The sequence below is a fragment of the Poromitra crassiceps genome, assembly GCF_964638095.1.
Source record: "Poromitra crassiceps genome assembly, chromosome: 2".
Taxonomy (NCBI): domain Eukaryota; kingdom Metazoa; phylum Chordata; class Actinopteri; order Beryciformes; family Melamphaidae; genus Poromitra; species Poromitra crassiceps.
In genome coordinates this window covers 76294104-76309739 of record NC_139624.1, presented here as the reverse complement: position 1 = coordinate 76309739, position 15636 = coordinate 76294104, and the positions used below count along the sequence as shown (strand labels likewise).

Below are 15636 nucleotides of genomic sequence, written 5' to 3'. Positions count from 1 at the left end.
TCCAAGTTCCCTTTGACTCACAAAATGTTCTATGTCCTTTTTTCCTCAACATGCCCAGTTTCTAGAAAGGGTTAGTTACTTTGAAAGAAAGGAACGCGAGGACGGACATTGCTGAGCTACATAATTTTTCACAAAGAAAGATAAGATAAGACATGCATTGAACTCCCAATCCCGAAGATATCCAGGCATTGGATCAACTAGCACTGTTAAATGAGGCGTTAGGCTTTTTTTGGCTAGGTACGTTTGGTCGCATTGTTATAAATGTGCTTTAAAATGCCATAAATCCTATGAAACTTGGCTGGGGGGGGGGTTGGTGCTTATATCAAGGATCTGAACACTTGAGTACCTACAGTCATTTCTGGCCCCGGGAAAATACAAATTGCACCATTCTGGCGTTAGTGTCCAAAAATGGCTAAGTCATTTTCCCATTAAGAACCATTATAAACTGCAAAAAAGTGCTATTTTGGGCCCCCAGACACTTTTTACAAAAATGATTTTTTTAACGACTTCCTCCAGACTTTTTGGACTTAAGGCTTCAACATTTTAGTTTTTAGTATTTTTCAGCAGCTTGCAACATTTTCGCATGTTTTGCAGGCAATTTTGCTATAGCTAAAAAAATTAAAAAAATTAAACTGCAGGTACAGAGATAAAATTGGTCACTCTCACCTCACTCTCTTCATACACACACACACACACACACACACACACACACACACACACTGCTGCAGGGCCCGCCCCTCGTCCGCCCCCTCCGCCCCCCCGACGCGCTTGTGAGTGGCAGGCGAACCTGCCACTTTTGCACTGATGCAAAATCCAGGGTCACCACCACCTGCCAGAGATGTGGGAAGCCCACCTGCAAGCAGCATGGAGCCCTGCTCTGCCCATCCTGCCTCTGAACGTTCTCTCTCTCTCACACACACACACACACACATCCCTACAACTTTGAGAGCCGCTTGGCTGGAGCTATAAACCTCTCATACACCTAACCTCTCCCACCCCCCATGCCTAAACCTAACCCTCATGCAGACCCTAACCCTAACCTCTCCCACCCCCCACGCCTAAACCTAACGTTGGCATTGCGGGCTGTCGGCACTGGGGGTGGTCGGCAAAGCAGGTGGACACCGCCGGGTGTGGAGCCTGTTGCGCCTGCGAACGCGATCTTCCCGGAGGAGGACAGCGAGGTGGAATTGATCTCAAGATGGGAATATGATTGACGTTTGGCCCGGTCGCACGGAAATGAGAGACACTGAATCCTGACGAGGAAACGTGTGGAGCTTTTATACTCTGAGTCTATGCGGGTTTCTGCTCGCGGAAGTAAGGCCAAAATTCGGGGTGTGCACGGCCGCGGCCAGGCGAAAACCGTCCGCACAGGAGCCTTGCTGAGGCGAGTGTATGCTGATTTGACGACACTTTTCCGCACGGAGTCACGGACACGCGGTCCTCGTCGATGCGGGAAGCATAAAAATTCTAGCTTCAGGGGGAGAGGGAGAGGACCCGTCCTATAATACAGCTGGGGCTCTGGGGCCGGTGGGGGGTGACGATACCTCATCGTTCACCGAGAGGATGAGACATTCTCCCGGGAGTGAGTTTCCTCATTGCAGCCGATTGCAGCATTGCAGCTGGCTTCATCAATGGAGCCCCAGCTCCTCCTTTCTGGAGCTAAAACCCCTCCCCTCTGGAGCTCCAGGGGCGGCCGTACTGCAGTGAGCGCCCCGGGGGAATGCAATGCAATGCTGGACAACATTGGTTCACAGGCAGGGCCGGCCCTATCCATCTGGGGGCCCAAGCAGGATATAGATTAGGGGCGCCCTCCCAGGGGCGGGGGATTTGTGGGGGGGCAAAACAAACAAACGTGACGATGATGAGGGCCATTTTGTGCTGAAAAGGCAGGGTAAACAGTTGTAAGCAATTTAGCAAAAAGAAAAAGGAGAAAAAAAAACTACACCTAAACGGCGTTAAGCCCAAAAATGGTCACTTGCTTGTCCAGAAAGGACTCTCCTAAGTGACCAAAAATGGTCAACGAGAGGGTCTAACGCCATTGAGGTGTAGTTTTTTTTTAAATTGACACTGCGTCAAAAATAAAAGAGGAAGAAACACAACGTTGGTGCCAAACTTTTACATATACCCCTGAGTGTTAATCCCACCCAAAAACTTTGGGTGGGAATTGTATTTTGTGGGAAATTGTGGAAAGCTGAAACAAATAGAAAGCTTTTTTTTTTTATAATCAAGACAAACTGGCTTATAAAGGGTTAAAATTCTGAAAATGAATAAACATTTGGGTATGTATGATGTCATCTGAGGGTATCTAAGGTTTGGCAAACACACAAAAAAAAAATAAAAAAAAATCACCAATTTGTTCTTAACTCATTGAGTGCCAGCCACTTTTGGAGAACGGACGCTCCCAGTGCCAGAGTTTCAGAGCGTTTTCAGTGATTTCTTGAGGCCCACAGAATATTGTGTGATATTACTATGTAAACACCGAACACGCACAAAGAACGATGAGACTCTCTTCTATCATCTGCAAAAAAAAGTTTATTGATACCATTTTCCGTTCTTTAGTTATGAGCCGGAGAAGATAGGCTGTTTTGAGCAAAAAGACAGGTTTCAAATTATAAGCTGAGATATTCAGCCTTTTGTGAAATGCAGCATTTCAAGCACATTCACTGACTCTAGCTAATATTTTCTGATGTAGTGACGTGGTGTAGTTGTGTGGTGCCTGCGTGCCCCACCCCCCTCTCCCCCCCTCAGCTGCAAACTCCTCCCCACACTAACACACAGCCTACACGCACCCAGTCTATTTTCGGAGCGCTTCGTTTTTGTGCGCCGGGCGGCTCCCAGCGCGACAAGGAAATGCCAAACCGGACTGCAGGGAAAGGTTTGGCCAGGCGCGCGGGAAGCTATCTCCCACGAGGGGGTCTGAAGCATATACTCGGACTTGCGCGGCGCACGTGCGAGGCGCGGTGCACGTGCGAGGTGCGAGCACACGCAAAGTGCGCTGCGCGGCGCGGCCTTGTGCGAGCATGCTGCGTGAAGTTGGCACTTGTAGCCTAATGCACATTGTCTTAAAACTTGAATGGAATCAGGGGTGCCGATTTCTGTCTGTGCCAGTGCGTGCCCATGCTTGCGCATGCCCGTCGCCCAACCCATCCCCCGATAAAGCGATAAAGCTGTAGTGACGCAAACGCACCATAGGAGATTTAACAGCGACCTACACACACACACACACACACACACACTTCACACACCACTTCAGTTCGACAGAATAGGAACAAGCGACCGAAGCATGCTGTAAACCACACTCATCTCAGCAACATAGAACATGAACAGCGTCAGCATCAGCGACTGACCCACACAGACACATTGATTGAGACATCAAAAGTTTTAACCAACATTATAACATACACCACTACACCTCACCTGGAACTGGAAGTCGTAGGCTACTCGTCACGGTTGCACTGGTGGTGGTGGAAAACGCACTAGGTTTTGTGATCAAAAATCTCCTCATTTTGTTTTGGCTACTTGTGTTGAGATGTGTCAGTCTGTCACTCTCTCTCTGATACCGCTCAATGCACAAGTGTGTTTACTCACTGCGTCAGCAGGGTCACATAGAGTGCACTGACTCATGCAGCCAATCAGATTGGGCTATGTTTTGATCAACTCGTTTTGTAACCCGGGGCCGCCAGCGGGCCTCGGGTGGGTGGAGTTTGCTATCAAATCAATGTAAAGAGACTCGACCCCGCCCAGCCACAGCCTAGAGCCCAGAGCAGAGCACCCACGGGGAAATGAGGGGAGAGAGAGAGAGAGAGAGAGAGAGATGCCTGTGACAGTCACTGAAGTTTCGCCAAATGAGGGTGGGGCTGCTGGGGGGGGCTGCGTCAGGAAGGTGCAGGGGCTGAGGCCGCCACCAGGGGGGGCTGCAGCCCCGGCAGCTCCCCACTTCCAGCGCGGTTGGGTTTGGCCCTTCGGCGTCGGGTGCTGCCTTTCTGGCGGGTAATCGTGTGGAGAAACTATATGCAGACAGACAGACAGAGGCAGAGGAGCTCAGTTGTGTGCGCGGATTGACTGCGGTTCGCAGACAACATCAGCTGCAGACAGAGCAATCAATATGGCTCTGGCTGCAGCATGCATCGGTTTCTCTTTGATCACGGCTTTTTCCTCCTGTTTTCCGGACCTTTCTGTAATCTGGAGAGCACTGTCGCCACCTAATGAGTCCGTAAAATAGGTTATACACCTTCAATAGCTCCCATATTTGTACAGGAGATGCCTGAGCCTTTGATCCACGTCCCACCGTCAAAAAACGCAATTGACGAACATACTCGTCCTTGGCACTCTACGTTACTAAACGAAATGACGAACATATATACTCGTCCATGGCACCCAATGAGTTAAAGGGCCCATATTTTGCTATAATGTATTATTATTTTATTGTTGGCCTCCAGTAGAGTAACTTATTGCATCATTCATAGTTGAAAAAACTCAGTTTATCTTGTACTGGCTCTCACTGCCCCCTTCAGTTCAGCCTCTGTATGAAATGTTCTGTTTTAGGTCCTGTCCTTGAACCCCCACCCTCCGGAAAATACTCCAGGAGGGCAGCGCGAGGAGATTTTGTGTTTGGCCGCGGTACGTGATGCCCTGCTCGGCCAGCCGCCGAAGGAAATGTCCCAGCACAGCCCGGGCCGAGTGGAGCTAGGGGATAGATAGCTAGGGGGATGTTGATATATCAATTGATAGCCTTGCTTGTTACGCCCAAGTCACGTTTGTAATCGATGGTCAAATTCGTTTTGACAATCCCTTGCTCGTTTATATAATTGTTTTACAGCTCCCCGCCCTGCCCGGGGAGCTTCACACTCAAGCCACAACACAACAGCTAATGTAGCTAGTTAGCTAACCTCCCAAATGCTTGTGACTATAGTGTGCCTCTCCTAGCAAAGGCTACACGGACCAAACCAAAATGAGGACTTGGAGAAGTCAGCAAGTTGGACTAACGTTACAAGTTCTGAAAATGTGTGCCTTCGTCATTCATCGGTTGTTCATGTCTATGAAAGGCAGCTGTGCTGCTAGGCTAATAGCAAGTGCTAACGTTACCCAGCCGGTGGTAAGTAACGTTAGCGCTTCCTAGCTGCTAGGTACAACCGATGCTGGAATGAGACACATATTTTCAGAACTTACCACTTCAGTCCTACATCCTGGCTCACTTCCAAGTCGTCTCCTTGTTTTGTGTGAAAGTGAAAGGCTACGGCCGAGACGAGTGGAAATTAGCAGCGCTACTGTCGGTCGGTAGAGTACTGGAGCAATGTCAACACAGGGAAGGGTGGGGGCTAGGGCATGCGCGCGCTGCGCGCCGGCCGGCCGCAACTTTGTTGCCAGGGTAACAAGTCCTGCCTGACGTCACCAAAACTATGGTTCTCGCACAAAATCGTCATAAATCCATGTGATCTCGTCTACGAGAGTTCATGGGCGGGAGGGGGGGGGGGGTTCATGGGGGTAACATTAAAACACTTTCACATATTTATTTGAAGCTTAGCCCATGTTTAATATATGACCATCCAAGATTGTAACAACATATACGATACAAAATTAAGAAATGCATAATAGGGCCCCTTTAACATATTGAGTGACCAAAAATGGTCACTCAATAAACTGGCTCCAGAGTGGTGTAGTATTAATTAACGCCTCATGAGGGGAAGTGTACGTTAGCAGTAACATTAGCTGTTAAGTTAAGGATAAGTAAAGACTGATTCAGAACTGTGTAATAAGACTGTGTGTGTGTGTGTGTGTGTGTGTGTGTGTGTGTGTGTGTGTGTGTCAGAGTTAGTGGAGAATATGAAGGAGCCGTGATCCACCGTGCTGTGGCATTAACATGCTCATTTCCATTTTGATTAACACAGGATCCAGGAAATCAATTATTTCATAGATGAGGAAGGAAACGAGTCAGTGTGTACAAAAAGGAGGAGAGAGACTAAAGAAAGAAAGAAAGAAAGAAAGAAAGAAAGAAAGAAAGAAAGAAAGAAAGAGAAAGGGTGTGCAAATTAAAAACTTTAATGTCAAGGACGCCTAAACTGACACAAATTAGACCACAGACCCCCATTTGATGACATTTTGTCCCAGGGTCTCCCATCTGATAAGATTTTAGCTTTTGTGATGACCCGCTCACTCTCCTGGCCCTGTCTTGCAGGAGCCTGGCATTGGGGTCGTTAGGCTGATTGGGTGCACCATGGGCCCGTTGCCCTCATTATGTTTAAGAAAGACCTGCAGACCATTCAGTCTCCCTCCCTCCTCATCGATGCACGTTTTGTTCTTGTTTAATGTACTTTGTGTTCTCTAGTTATTTTACCTTTTTATTAGATCAGATTAAGTTAATAAATTATTGTTTTAACTTTTACTTTGGTGTGTGACTCCCCTCATTTGTTACTGTACTTCCTTGAGGCAGGTTGTAACGTGAGTCATACACCTGTTGACTCTAAGAAATGTATTTATGTAGATTTTCTTTGCGGATATCATCTGTTGTGGTATAGCGAGACCAGAGAAACAATATGAAAGCCAAAACAACATATTTGCAGCTTTAAGCCTCAGGGGGGTTGCTTGAGAGAGTGAGACGTTCTCCCTTTTTAATAGACTGATGTTAAAATCGACTAAAAATATTCTTTAATGTCTGTCAATCCTTCTTCCTGCTGTATCTTTTACAAGGCTGATCTGTATTTACTGCCTGTGTCTTTGATTCACGTTAAACACACACACACACACACACACACACACACACACACACACACACACACACACACACACGCTTGCCCCTACAACCATACACAGTCAAACTAATTTTTTTTAATTTAATTTTAAATTTTTACATAGACATTTCATAAACGTTGGAAAATAAATCTATCCGTTTACAAACTCAGCGCCATTCTCTAACAAGTAGGTAGGGGATAGGTGGGCTACAGTAAAATGTGAAATAATACAAATACAAGTAAAGAACAATGTAGACTGGTAGTGTAGCAAAACTTTACACTTTGCTGTACCTAAAGGTCCTTACACATCTGGAGCGTTATTTTTGTGTGAATAATTCACATGTCAATAATATTTTCTCGAACCTATATCAGTCAATGCAAATGCATAACAACAGCGAAGTTTCGCTTAGTATTATTGTGGTGTTTATTCTTTCGGACCACAGTCGATTTTTCGGAACTTCGCGTCTGACGTGTACACATCTGTTGTTATGATTGAATGACAGGTGGGTCAAAATTCGCATTTCGTGCTGTATATTCACATCGCTCTTGGTGGGTAACAACAGCCTTTCGTTATGAAAAAGTATAGAAGTCACTTTGATGAAAATAAATATATAAATATATATTTCTACTGAAATTATCATAATGTTGCAGCCATAAACATTTGCAGCTAACACCCCCACCACAGAGCAGCATGGTACGTTCCCATCTGTTGACATGATGTGCTGACATCCAGTTCCAGCTTACAGCCTCTGATGACTAATAGCTGGGACTCTCTTTCTCTGTCGCAGCGCTCCACATCTAGCCCCTCCCACTCCATCTCTGTGCCTCTCTGTCGCTTCACATCGCTGGTAGAAAAACGCCATCTGGGTCAGGCTCTCGTCCAGGAAATCTCAGCCATCTTGAGTGTTCGCCGTCACAGCTGTCCTGGCTACAGACCAAGAAGTCATACTCTCTCTCTCTCTCTCTCTCTCTCTCTCTCTCTCTCTCTCTCTCTCTCTCTCTCTCTCATTCAGCCCCCTTTCTGTGTAGCACACATCTGCAATATATCACAAAACAATTGGAAAAATGTCATCAACCACCAGTGTGTGGACCATTAACATGACAGTAGGAGATGATGAGAGAAAGAGAGAGAGAAAGCGATAGAAGAGGGGAAGCTGTAGAGAAGAGAAAAAGGGGATGGGAGGGACAGCAAGGGGAGTGATGGAGAGACAGCAGGAGGAGGGAGATGAAGAGAGAGAGTGAAAGAGATGGCAGAGAGATGGTGAGAGGCAGCATGGATCATTTCAGAAGCACTGAAGTTAGATGTAATTTCCTCCTTCCCCTCTTTGGAGTTTCATCATAGCTGTGTGTGTGTGTGTGTGTGTGTGTGTGTGTGTGTGTGTGTGTGTGTGTGTGTGTGTGTGTGTGTGTGTGTGTGTGTGTGTGTGTGTGTGTGTGTGTGTGTGTGTGTGTGTGTGTGTGTGTGTGTGTGTGTGTGTGATGATCCGACCATTCCCAAGTTCTCATATCTGACCCTCACCTGTACACGTTTCTCCTCTGCCCACTCTAATCAACACACACAGTATCACTCTCACTCAGGGGGATCATACTGAGATTGAGGAGCGACTCAAGCCCTGTATTTTATTTCTCCTTGTTAGATCAGCTGTAGCTACATGCTCCACACTCCTCCTTTTTTCGACCAACACTTTTATTCTCAAATGCTGCATATCCAGTTTGGCAAAAAAGAAAAGAAAAAAAGCTGTGTGTCTATGAAGCTGACCCAACAGAGTGTCAATAACAATTGTATATTTACAATTTTCAAGAATTCCCAGCATCTAAATTACACTGATGACAACATCACATAAACAACAAAAATAAACAATACCCAAGGCAACCCAAGCCTATAAATGGATTTAGACTATTGCATAATGTATGTATAATAGATGAGTAACCTCTAGCTAGCCATTAACAGAACAGGAGCCAATTCTGATGTTAGCTATTTACTTACAATCAATTATGCATAGCTTTCCAACCTGTGTTTTCTCAACATTACATTCTATCTATTTTTTATTTTTTTAGCTTGCTTGCATGGCAACGTTAGTACATACGTTAACACTAGCAGACTATGGGTAGTTTGATGATCATAAACCTAAATTACATACTGTACTATTCCTACTTTTACAAATTGGAAATATTGTATTGTGCTTTATAGTAACTACGAGCAATATGTTCGCTTGTTATGAAACCAAACCAAAGCCGAGTGAATGGGCGAGTGTTCTCTTGTTGTTTCTAGTCTCTCTCCGGGACGGAAAGACGCGGAAGTGACCCTAAAGCAACAGACCCTAAACAAGAAGAACGGCTTTCCTCGCTACTTCCAGGGGCTTTCTACTTTCACAAACATCTCTCATTATATTCTAACAGTTTGTTTGGAAGTTATTTTTTTAATTTCGTGGTTATGCTGCCGTAAACAGTTTCGTTTCACTTCTACGTCTTTCCGTCCCAGAGAGAGACTCTATACCCAACGAGAGAGCACTCGCCGATTTACTCAGCTTTGGTCTCATCTGCTGTTATAGGTAAGATGTGAGGCATCACTATTCAATTTAGACTGTTTCATAACAAGTGAAAATGTTGCTCGTAGTTGCTTTAAGAAAATATGGATAGGGAAAATAAAGGAAGGGTGGATGCAAAAAATATGATGTTGGCATTTTTCTACAGCTCGTAATAGGTATCTACACAAAATATGTTAGATTATTGACAAACATCAAATCATCATTTTGTACGAAAAGATGAAGATACCCTGCCATTATTATTAAAATAAAACATTGAATCAATACAATGTATTTTCTGATCAAGTCTTGAAAGAGAGCTTCCAGGTGAAACCTGTGCATCAAAGGGTTAAAATGTTGGAGATGTCACTTTGGGATTGGGTCTTGATTTATTTTCCTTTTGTATTGATTTCTATCGTCCATCTTCTCCACACTCTCCAGTTCACTTTGCTGCACATGACTTTTCCTTATCTGCAACCTCAATTCATCACTAATCCCTCTCCCACTTGCTCTCTGTCTCTCTCTGTCACCATCTCTCTTTTTCTCACTCACTCACTCTCTGTCTCTCTCTTTTGCTCTCTTTTCATTCTCTCTGTTTCTGTCTATCTCTGGCTTTTGCTCTGTTTTTCCGACTGTTTCTTAGGGGCGGACGTGATCAACTTTGATGGACAGGGTGTCATCTCATATCGTTTCAAGGTACTGCATTTGCTATGTTGATGTGTATTTCTATTATTATAGACAGTATAAATCACTTTTAATTATGTCTCTTGTGCAAAAGTTGTACTGTGGAGGTTGATCAGGTACATGTAAACACAATTAACAATTGTGTAATCAGAGCTTTAAAATAGCATCAATGATTTATTTAGTTTGAATCAACTTTCTGCTGGAGAATGGGTCTCCTGAAATAACCTTCAAGCTTAATTTATACTTATTAGAAAGTGTCGCTCAGCACATGGTCGCAGACGAGAAATAGTGTCGCTCATGTTGCTGCATTTATGCTTCTCTCCGCGGCTCAACGGTCCCGTGACGCTATAGACCAAATCAGCGGGGATGTTTACATTTACTTCCGGGTACCCCTGAGGTCCACACATTATAATGGCGGTGGACGGCACAAACTGACGTGTTGAAGACAAAAACAGACAAAGAAGACAAAAATGGTTCGTCCGTGTTGTGTTGTTGTTTAATATCATTCATAACAACACTTTCACTAACGTTAGTGGAGACCAGACTAGCTAATTTACCTGTTGGACCAGACCAGAGTAGACTTGAAGCTAAATTAAATTAACGTGGCGTCAGTAGCTCTGTCTGTAACGTTAACGAGTCTGCAAAAAAACAGCGAGTTTGACAGACAAACAAACGTTATTAGCTAGCTAACACTACATAAAACAAACACAGAAGAAAGGCTAGATACGTCGGACAAGCATGTTTACCAACCGTTTAACCATTTAAATTGAAAGTAGTCGGCCAAAAACAGCGAGAGGGTTTGACAGCATTTATTTGACAACACGCACATTTAAACCTGCCGCCTTCCCCAAGTGGTACCCGGAAGTAAATTTGTTTACATGGTGACGTCACGGTGATTTGGTCTATAGACAGAGGGAGGCAGAGAACTAGGGCAGACAGCCAAGAGAGGGAATGCTGTCAGTGAACCCACGTCGGAGGCAAGATGTAACTGCAGCCGCATATAATATAACGACACACAACCACACAATCACCTCCTCTCTCTCTGGGAAGTTGGTCACGGTGTTCTTTGTGATTTTCACGAAGTCATACATCAAGGACATGCTGATAAAAATACCGGGGACACGTTCATTAATTTAATTTCAGCGAAAACTAAAACAAGGAAGTCGCGCGTGCCCGTCTATATAGCCAATCAGACTTGCGCGACATTATGTGACGTAGTCAGCGACACTAGACATTTCACCAGGTAGCAGACGCGGCTCGCCGACACTTGACCGTGTCGACTCAAGTCCTCATTTCTGTCGGCGACCGTTTCAAAAGTGTCGGCAGACAAAGCATAAATTGGGCTTCAGGGTCTCTTGGTGTTTGATCACACTTGTGCAGGTGAAGAAGATGAAGATAATTAAGGACGTGATCGCCCTGAAGTTCAAGACGTCAGAGAACGAGGGTGTCATCCTCCACGGGGAGGGCCAGCAGGGAGACTACATCACCCTGGAGCTCCACAAGGCCAAGCTGCTGCTGCAGATTAACCTGGGTGGGCAACGCATACACACATACAGTAATAGGTCTGCATGATAAATAGTGTTTTCATCGTCATTGTGATATGAACATGCACAATAAACATCGTGAAGACTGCCTGAAACGTAATAAATAACAAAAATAATTTTATTTACATGCCCCTTGCATTCACACCAGTGCCCAATTCAGCCTCCCTCTGTTTGAAGCTAATGCGGAAATTGCATTGGCCAGTGGGGGGCGCAGTTTGTACAGCACTACCAGGTACAGTGCATACAACTCAATGGGGAAATGAGCCAACTTCTCTCTTGGTGTATGTCTTAAATAAACACTTTCCAAATTAGTTTATGGTCTGAAAAAAACAATTTCAAGTCTTTTTCATTAACTCACGTCGGATAAATAAGAACCGTAATACTTCCGACAGGTAGAGGCAGCAATGTGCCGCAAGGCCCGAAAGCAAGATGAAGAAGTAGTTCGCTAGCAACATTAGCAGATAGCAAGTAGTAATTTAGCAAACTATCAGAAAATAGCGTTACTTTATGATATTTTAATGTTAGTAGACACACGTAACTGTATAGATACCATACATGTAAAGTGACGCTTATAACATGGGCAGACCATTTGGGCTCTATAACATTATATGTAACGTTATGTTACATAATGACACTGACTGAAATATCCTAATATTATTATGATTATTCTTATTTGTTAATTACAGGCAGTAACCAGTATGGCTCCATCCTGGGCCATACCTCTGTGACTACTGGCAGCTTATTGGACGACCACCACTGGCACTCAGTGGTGATCGAACGCTACCGTCGCAACGTCAACTTCACCTTGGACAGACACATGCAGCACTTCAGGACCAACGGAGAGTTCGACCACCTCGATCTGGACTACGAGGTGAGGGGGGCGCGCGCGCACATACACACACACACACACACATGCACAAAGGAGGTGATATAAGAATGTTTGCATTCCTTTCTTTATACTCCATCTCTTTCTGTCTTTCTGCCTCTCTCTCTTCAGCTAGTTCTTGCAGTTTTGCAATCTCGTTCTAAAGGTCAAATGTCAGCAGATCATTATCTCTGTATGTCCACACTTGACCTGAAGTAACCTGAAGTGTGAGCGCAGCCTAATGACTTGCTGCGCTGTCTGCATCTGTACCTTACGTGTCTCCCCTCCAACTCTCTGCCACTATGAGGCTCTGTCTGCATCCATACCTTACGTGTTTCCCCTCCAACTCTCTGCCACTATGAGGCGCTGTCTGCATCCGTACCTTACGTGTTTCCCCTCCAACTCTCTGTCACTATGAGGTGCTGTCTGCATCCATACCTTACTTGTCTCCCCTCCAACTCTCTGCCACTATGAGGCGCTGTCTGCATCCGTACCTTACTTGTCTCCCCTCCAACTCTCTGCCACTATGAGGCGCTGTCTGCATCCGTACCTTACTTGCCTCTCCTCCTACTCTCTGCCACTATGAGGCACTGTCTGCATCCATATCTTACGTGTCTACCCTCCAACTCTCTGCCACTATGAGGCGCTGTCTGCATCCATATCTTACGTGTCTACCCTCCAACTCTCTGCCACTATGAGGTGCTGTCTGCATCCATACCTTACTTGTCTCTCCTCCTACTCTCTGCCACTATGAGGCGCTGTCTGCATCCGTACCTTACTTGTCTCCCCTCCAACTCTCTGCCACTATGAGGCGCTGTCTGCATCCATACCTTACTTGTCTACCCTCCAACTCTCTGCCACTATGAGGTGCTGTCTGCAACCGTACCTTACGTGTCTACCCTCCAACTCTCTGCCACTATGAGGCGCTGTCTGCATCCGTACCTTACTTGTCTCCCCTCCAACTCTCTGCCACTATGAGGCGCTGTCTGCATCCATACCTTACTTGTCTACCCTCCAACTCTCTGCCACTATGAGGTGCTGTCTGCAACCGTACCTTACGTGTCTACCCTCCAACTCTCTGCCACTATGAGGTGCTGTCTGCAACCGTACCTTACGTGTCTACCCTCCAACTCTCTGCCACTATGAGTCAGTTTGCTTCACTAATTAAGCGCCAAACGCTCGCCTCCCCCTGCTTTACCCTGCTCACTTCCACCTGCCTTTACTGTGTTTGTTACAAAGCCATGATGTCGTAGCATAGCACAGCGTTCCAGTTCTCTCCCCCTGCTGTCTGCTGACATTATTATCATGCTGCTGGTATATTGGGGCACGGTGGCTCAGTGGTAGAGCTGTCGCCTCACAGTCAGAAGGTCCTGAGTTCGATTCTCGCCTGGGACACTGTGGGCGCTGTGGTTGTGTTCCCCCCCATATCTTCAGTGCCTACTGCCCAGGTGGGGTATCTCGTCGTAAGGGCCTTTCTCTCTGTGTGGAGTTTGCATGTTCTCCCCGTGCTCCCCCAGGGGGTTCCTCCGTATATAACCCCCCAACTAAAAACATGCAGAAGATCAGATCGTCATCGTCATCCGACCTGTGACGACAACATCCGAAGTTGGTCCCCGGGCGCTGTATGAGAAAGTGACCACTGCTCCTGGCCTGCCCCCCGGAGGAAAGGACATGCCTGGATGGGTTAAATGCAGAGGACACTTTTCACCGGCCACCGTCAGCATGAGTGTGTTGTGGCCGCATGCATGTGTTGTGGTGTTCGTGTGACAATAAAAGACGGGCTTGTCCGTTACGAGTTTTTTTATTTTATTTAACACTGCATTACCACACAGTATGTCTTAGCTGCTGTTGTTGTCTCTGCTCCTACTACTTCTGCTGCTTCCTCCTCCTCCTCCTCCTCATCTTCTTCTTCATCTCCTCCAACCACTTAATTTTCCTCTCCTCTCCTTATTCGACGCTTCAATCTCTTCTTCTTTGTGTTGCTGTTTTTCTTCGTTATAGTGTTTCATTATCGTCCCTTACATTTTGGTTTATAGTAGCTTCAGCTTGGTCTCCAGTGTCTCTAGTGTACATTGATACAACACAGGAAATTAAATATTGGTTTTAATTAGGGCTGTCCTGAATACCAGTTTTCGAGCTTCAAGAACTCAAGACTTCAAGAATTGTCCTTCTTATTGAAACAAACGCGGATGTGCGGTAATCAGTAATCACATCAAATAAATTACAGCATTCACAAATGAATAAATAAGCCAAAAACAAAATAAGTATTCATTTCAAGCCTTCACACACAGCCTACCTGGAGCTTTGACTGTCTATTCCTCATGGATCGTCTGTGCAAATGTTGAAATTATTCCAGATGCTTGACGTCTTCCACATCTTGCGAGCCTAATTGAGCCGTTCACATGCTGGCTGTGAGGAGAATCACTGCACGGTCAAACTCAGTTTCACTTATGGCCTAAATGGCCTGCATTTATATAGCAATCAGTAGGTAGTCTACATTCACCCATTCATACACCGATGGCGGCAGGCTGCCACGCAGGCCTACACACCATTGGGAGCAAGGAGGGTTAAGTGTCTTGCCCAAGGACACAACGACAGCAGCTGGGAGGGAGCGGGGATCGAACCGCCAACCCTTGCGTCATTGGCCGACCCGCTCTACCTCCTGAGCTAAAGCCGCCCCATGTTACTTATGTAACTAACTACTTATGTTACTATGTAACTTATGTTACGGCCTTAGGCCGTAATTGTAGTATTTTATTCCTTGTGCTTTTCGGTAACTGTGTGGAGTGAGACCTCACTTCTGTGGGAGGATCTTTGCTCCTTGTGTGTGGAGAGTGAGGACTCTGCTGTTTGAGCACCTTTATTCCCTGCAGGTGTGTTTGCAGTAGGGGATTGGCTGACCAGTGGAGATTGGCTGGTGACATCGTCACTGGGGATTGGCCACTCCAGGGACAGGCCCCTATATAACTCCTGTGCTTTCAAGATGGCATTGGGGGGGGATTAGGCTTCGGCCTACTCCTCAGGCTTTAAGTTAGCTTGTTCTGTTAGCATGTGAGAGTAGAGAGTCCAGTATCCCGGTTTGCCTTTTTTATGTGTGAAAATGAAATCACACGTACCTTTTCATTGTTGTCAGTGTTTAAGTTTATGTTGTCGTCAAAACCCCTAGACCGGTCATAACACTTAAAGGAAAAAAACAAAACCAAAACGAAGCATTCGACTGCTGAATTGGACATCGATTACCATGACAACGATTGAAGCTTCGCTGTCAGCCCTAGCTACATATAATACTA

General features: G+C 45.7%; 1 protein-coding gene across 1 annotated transcript in view; it reads left to right on the top strand.

The window, feature by feature from the left end:
- Nucleotides 1–15636, top strand: part of LOC310796483 (contactin-associated protein-like 2) — a gene marked incomplete at both ends in the record, with an annotated part of 775066 nt that overhangs the window by 376727 nt on the left and 382703 nt on the right. The window contains 3 exons of the mRNA XM_083658673.1: nucleotides 9897–9949; nucleotides 11318–11468; nucleotides 12168–12352. Coding sequence (XP_083514799.1) covers nucleotides 9897–9949; nucleotides 11318–11468; nucleotides 12168–12352 — 389 coding nt within the window. The remainder of the gene's footprint in view (nucleotides 1–9896; nucleotides 9950–11317; nucleotides 11469–12167; nucleotides 12353–15636) is intronic.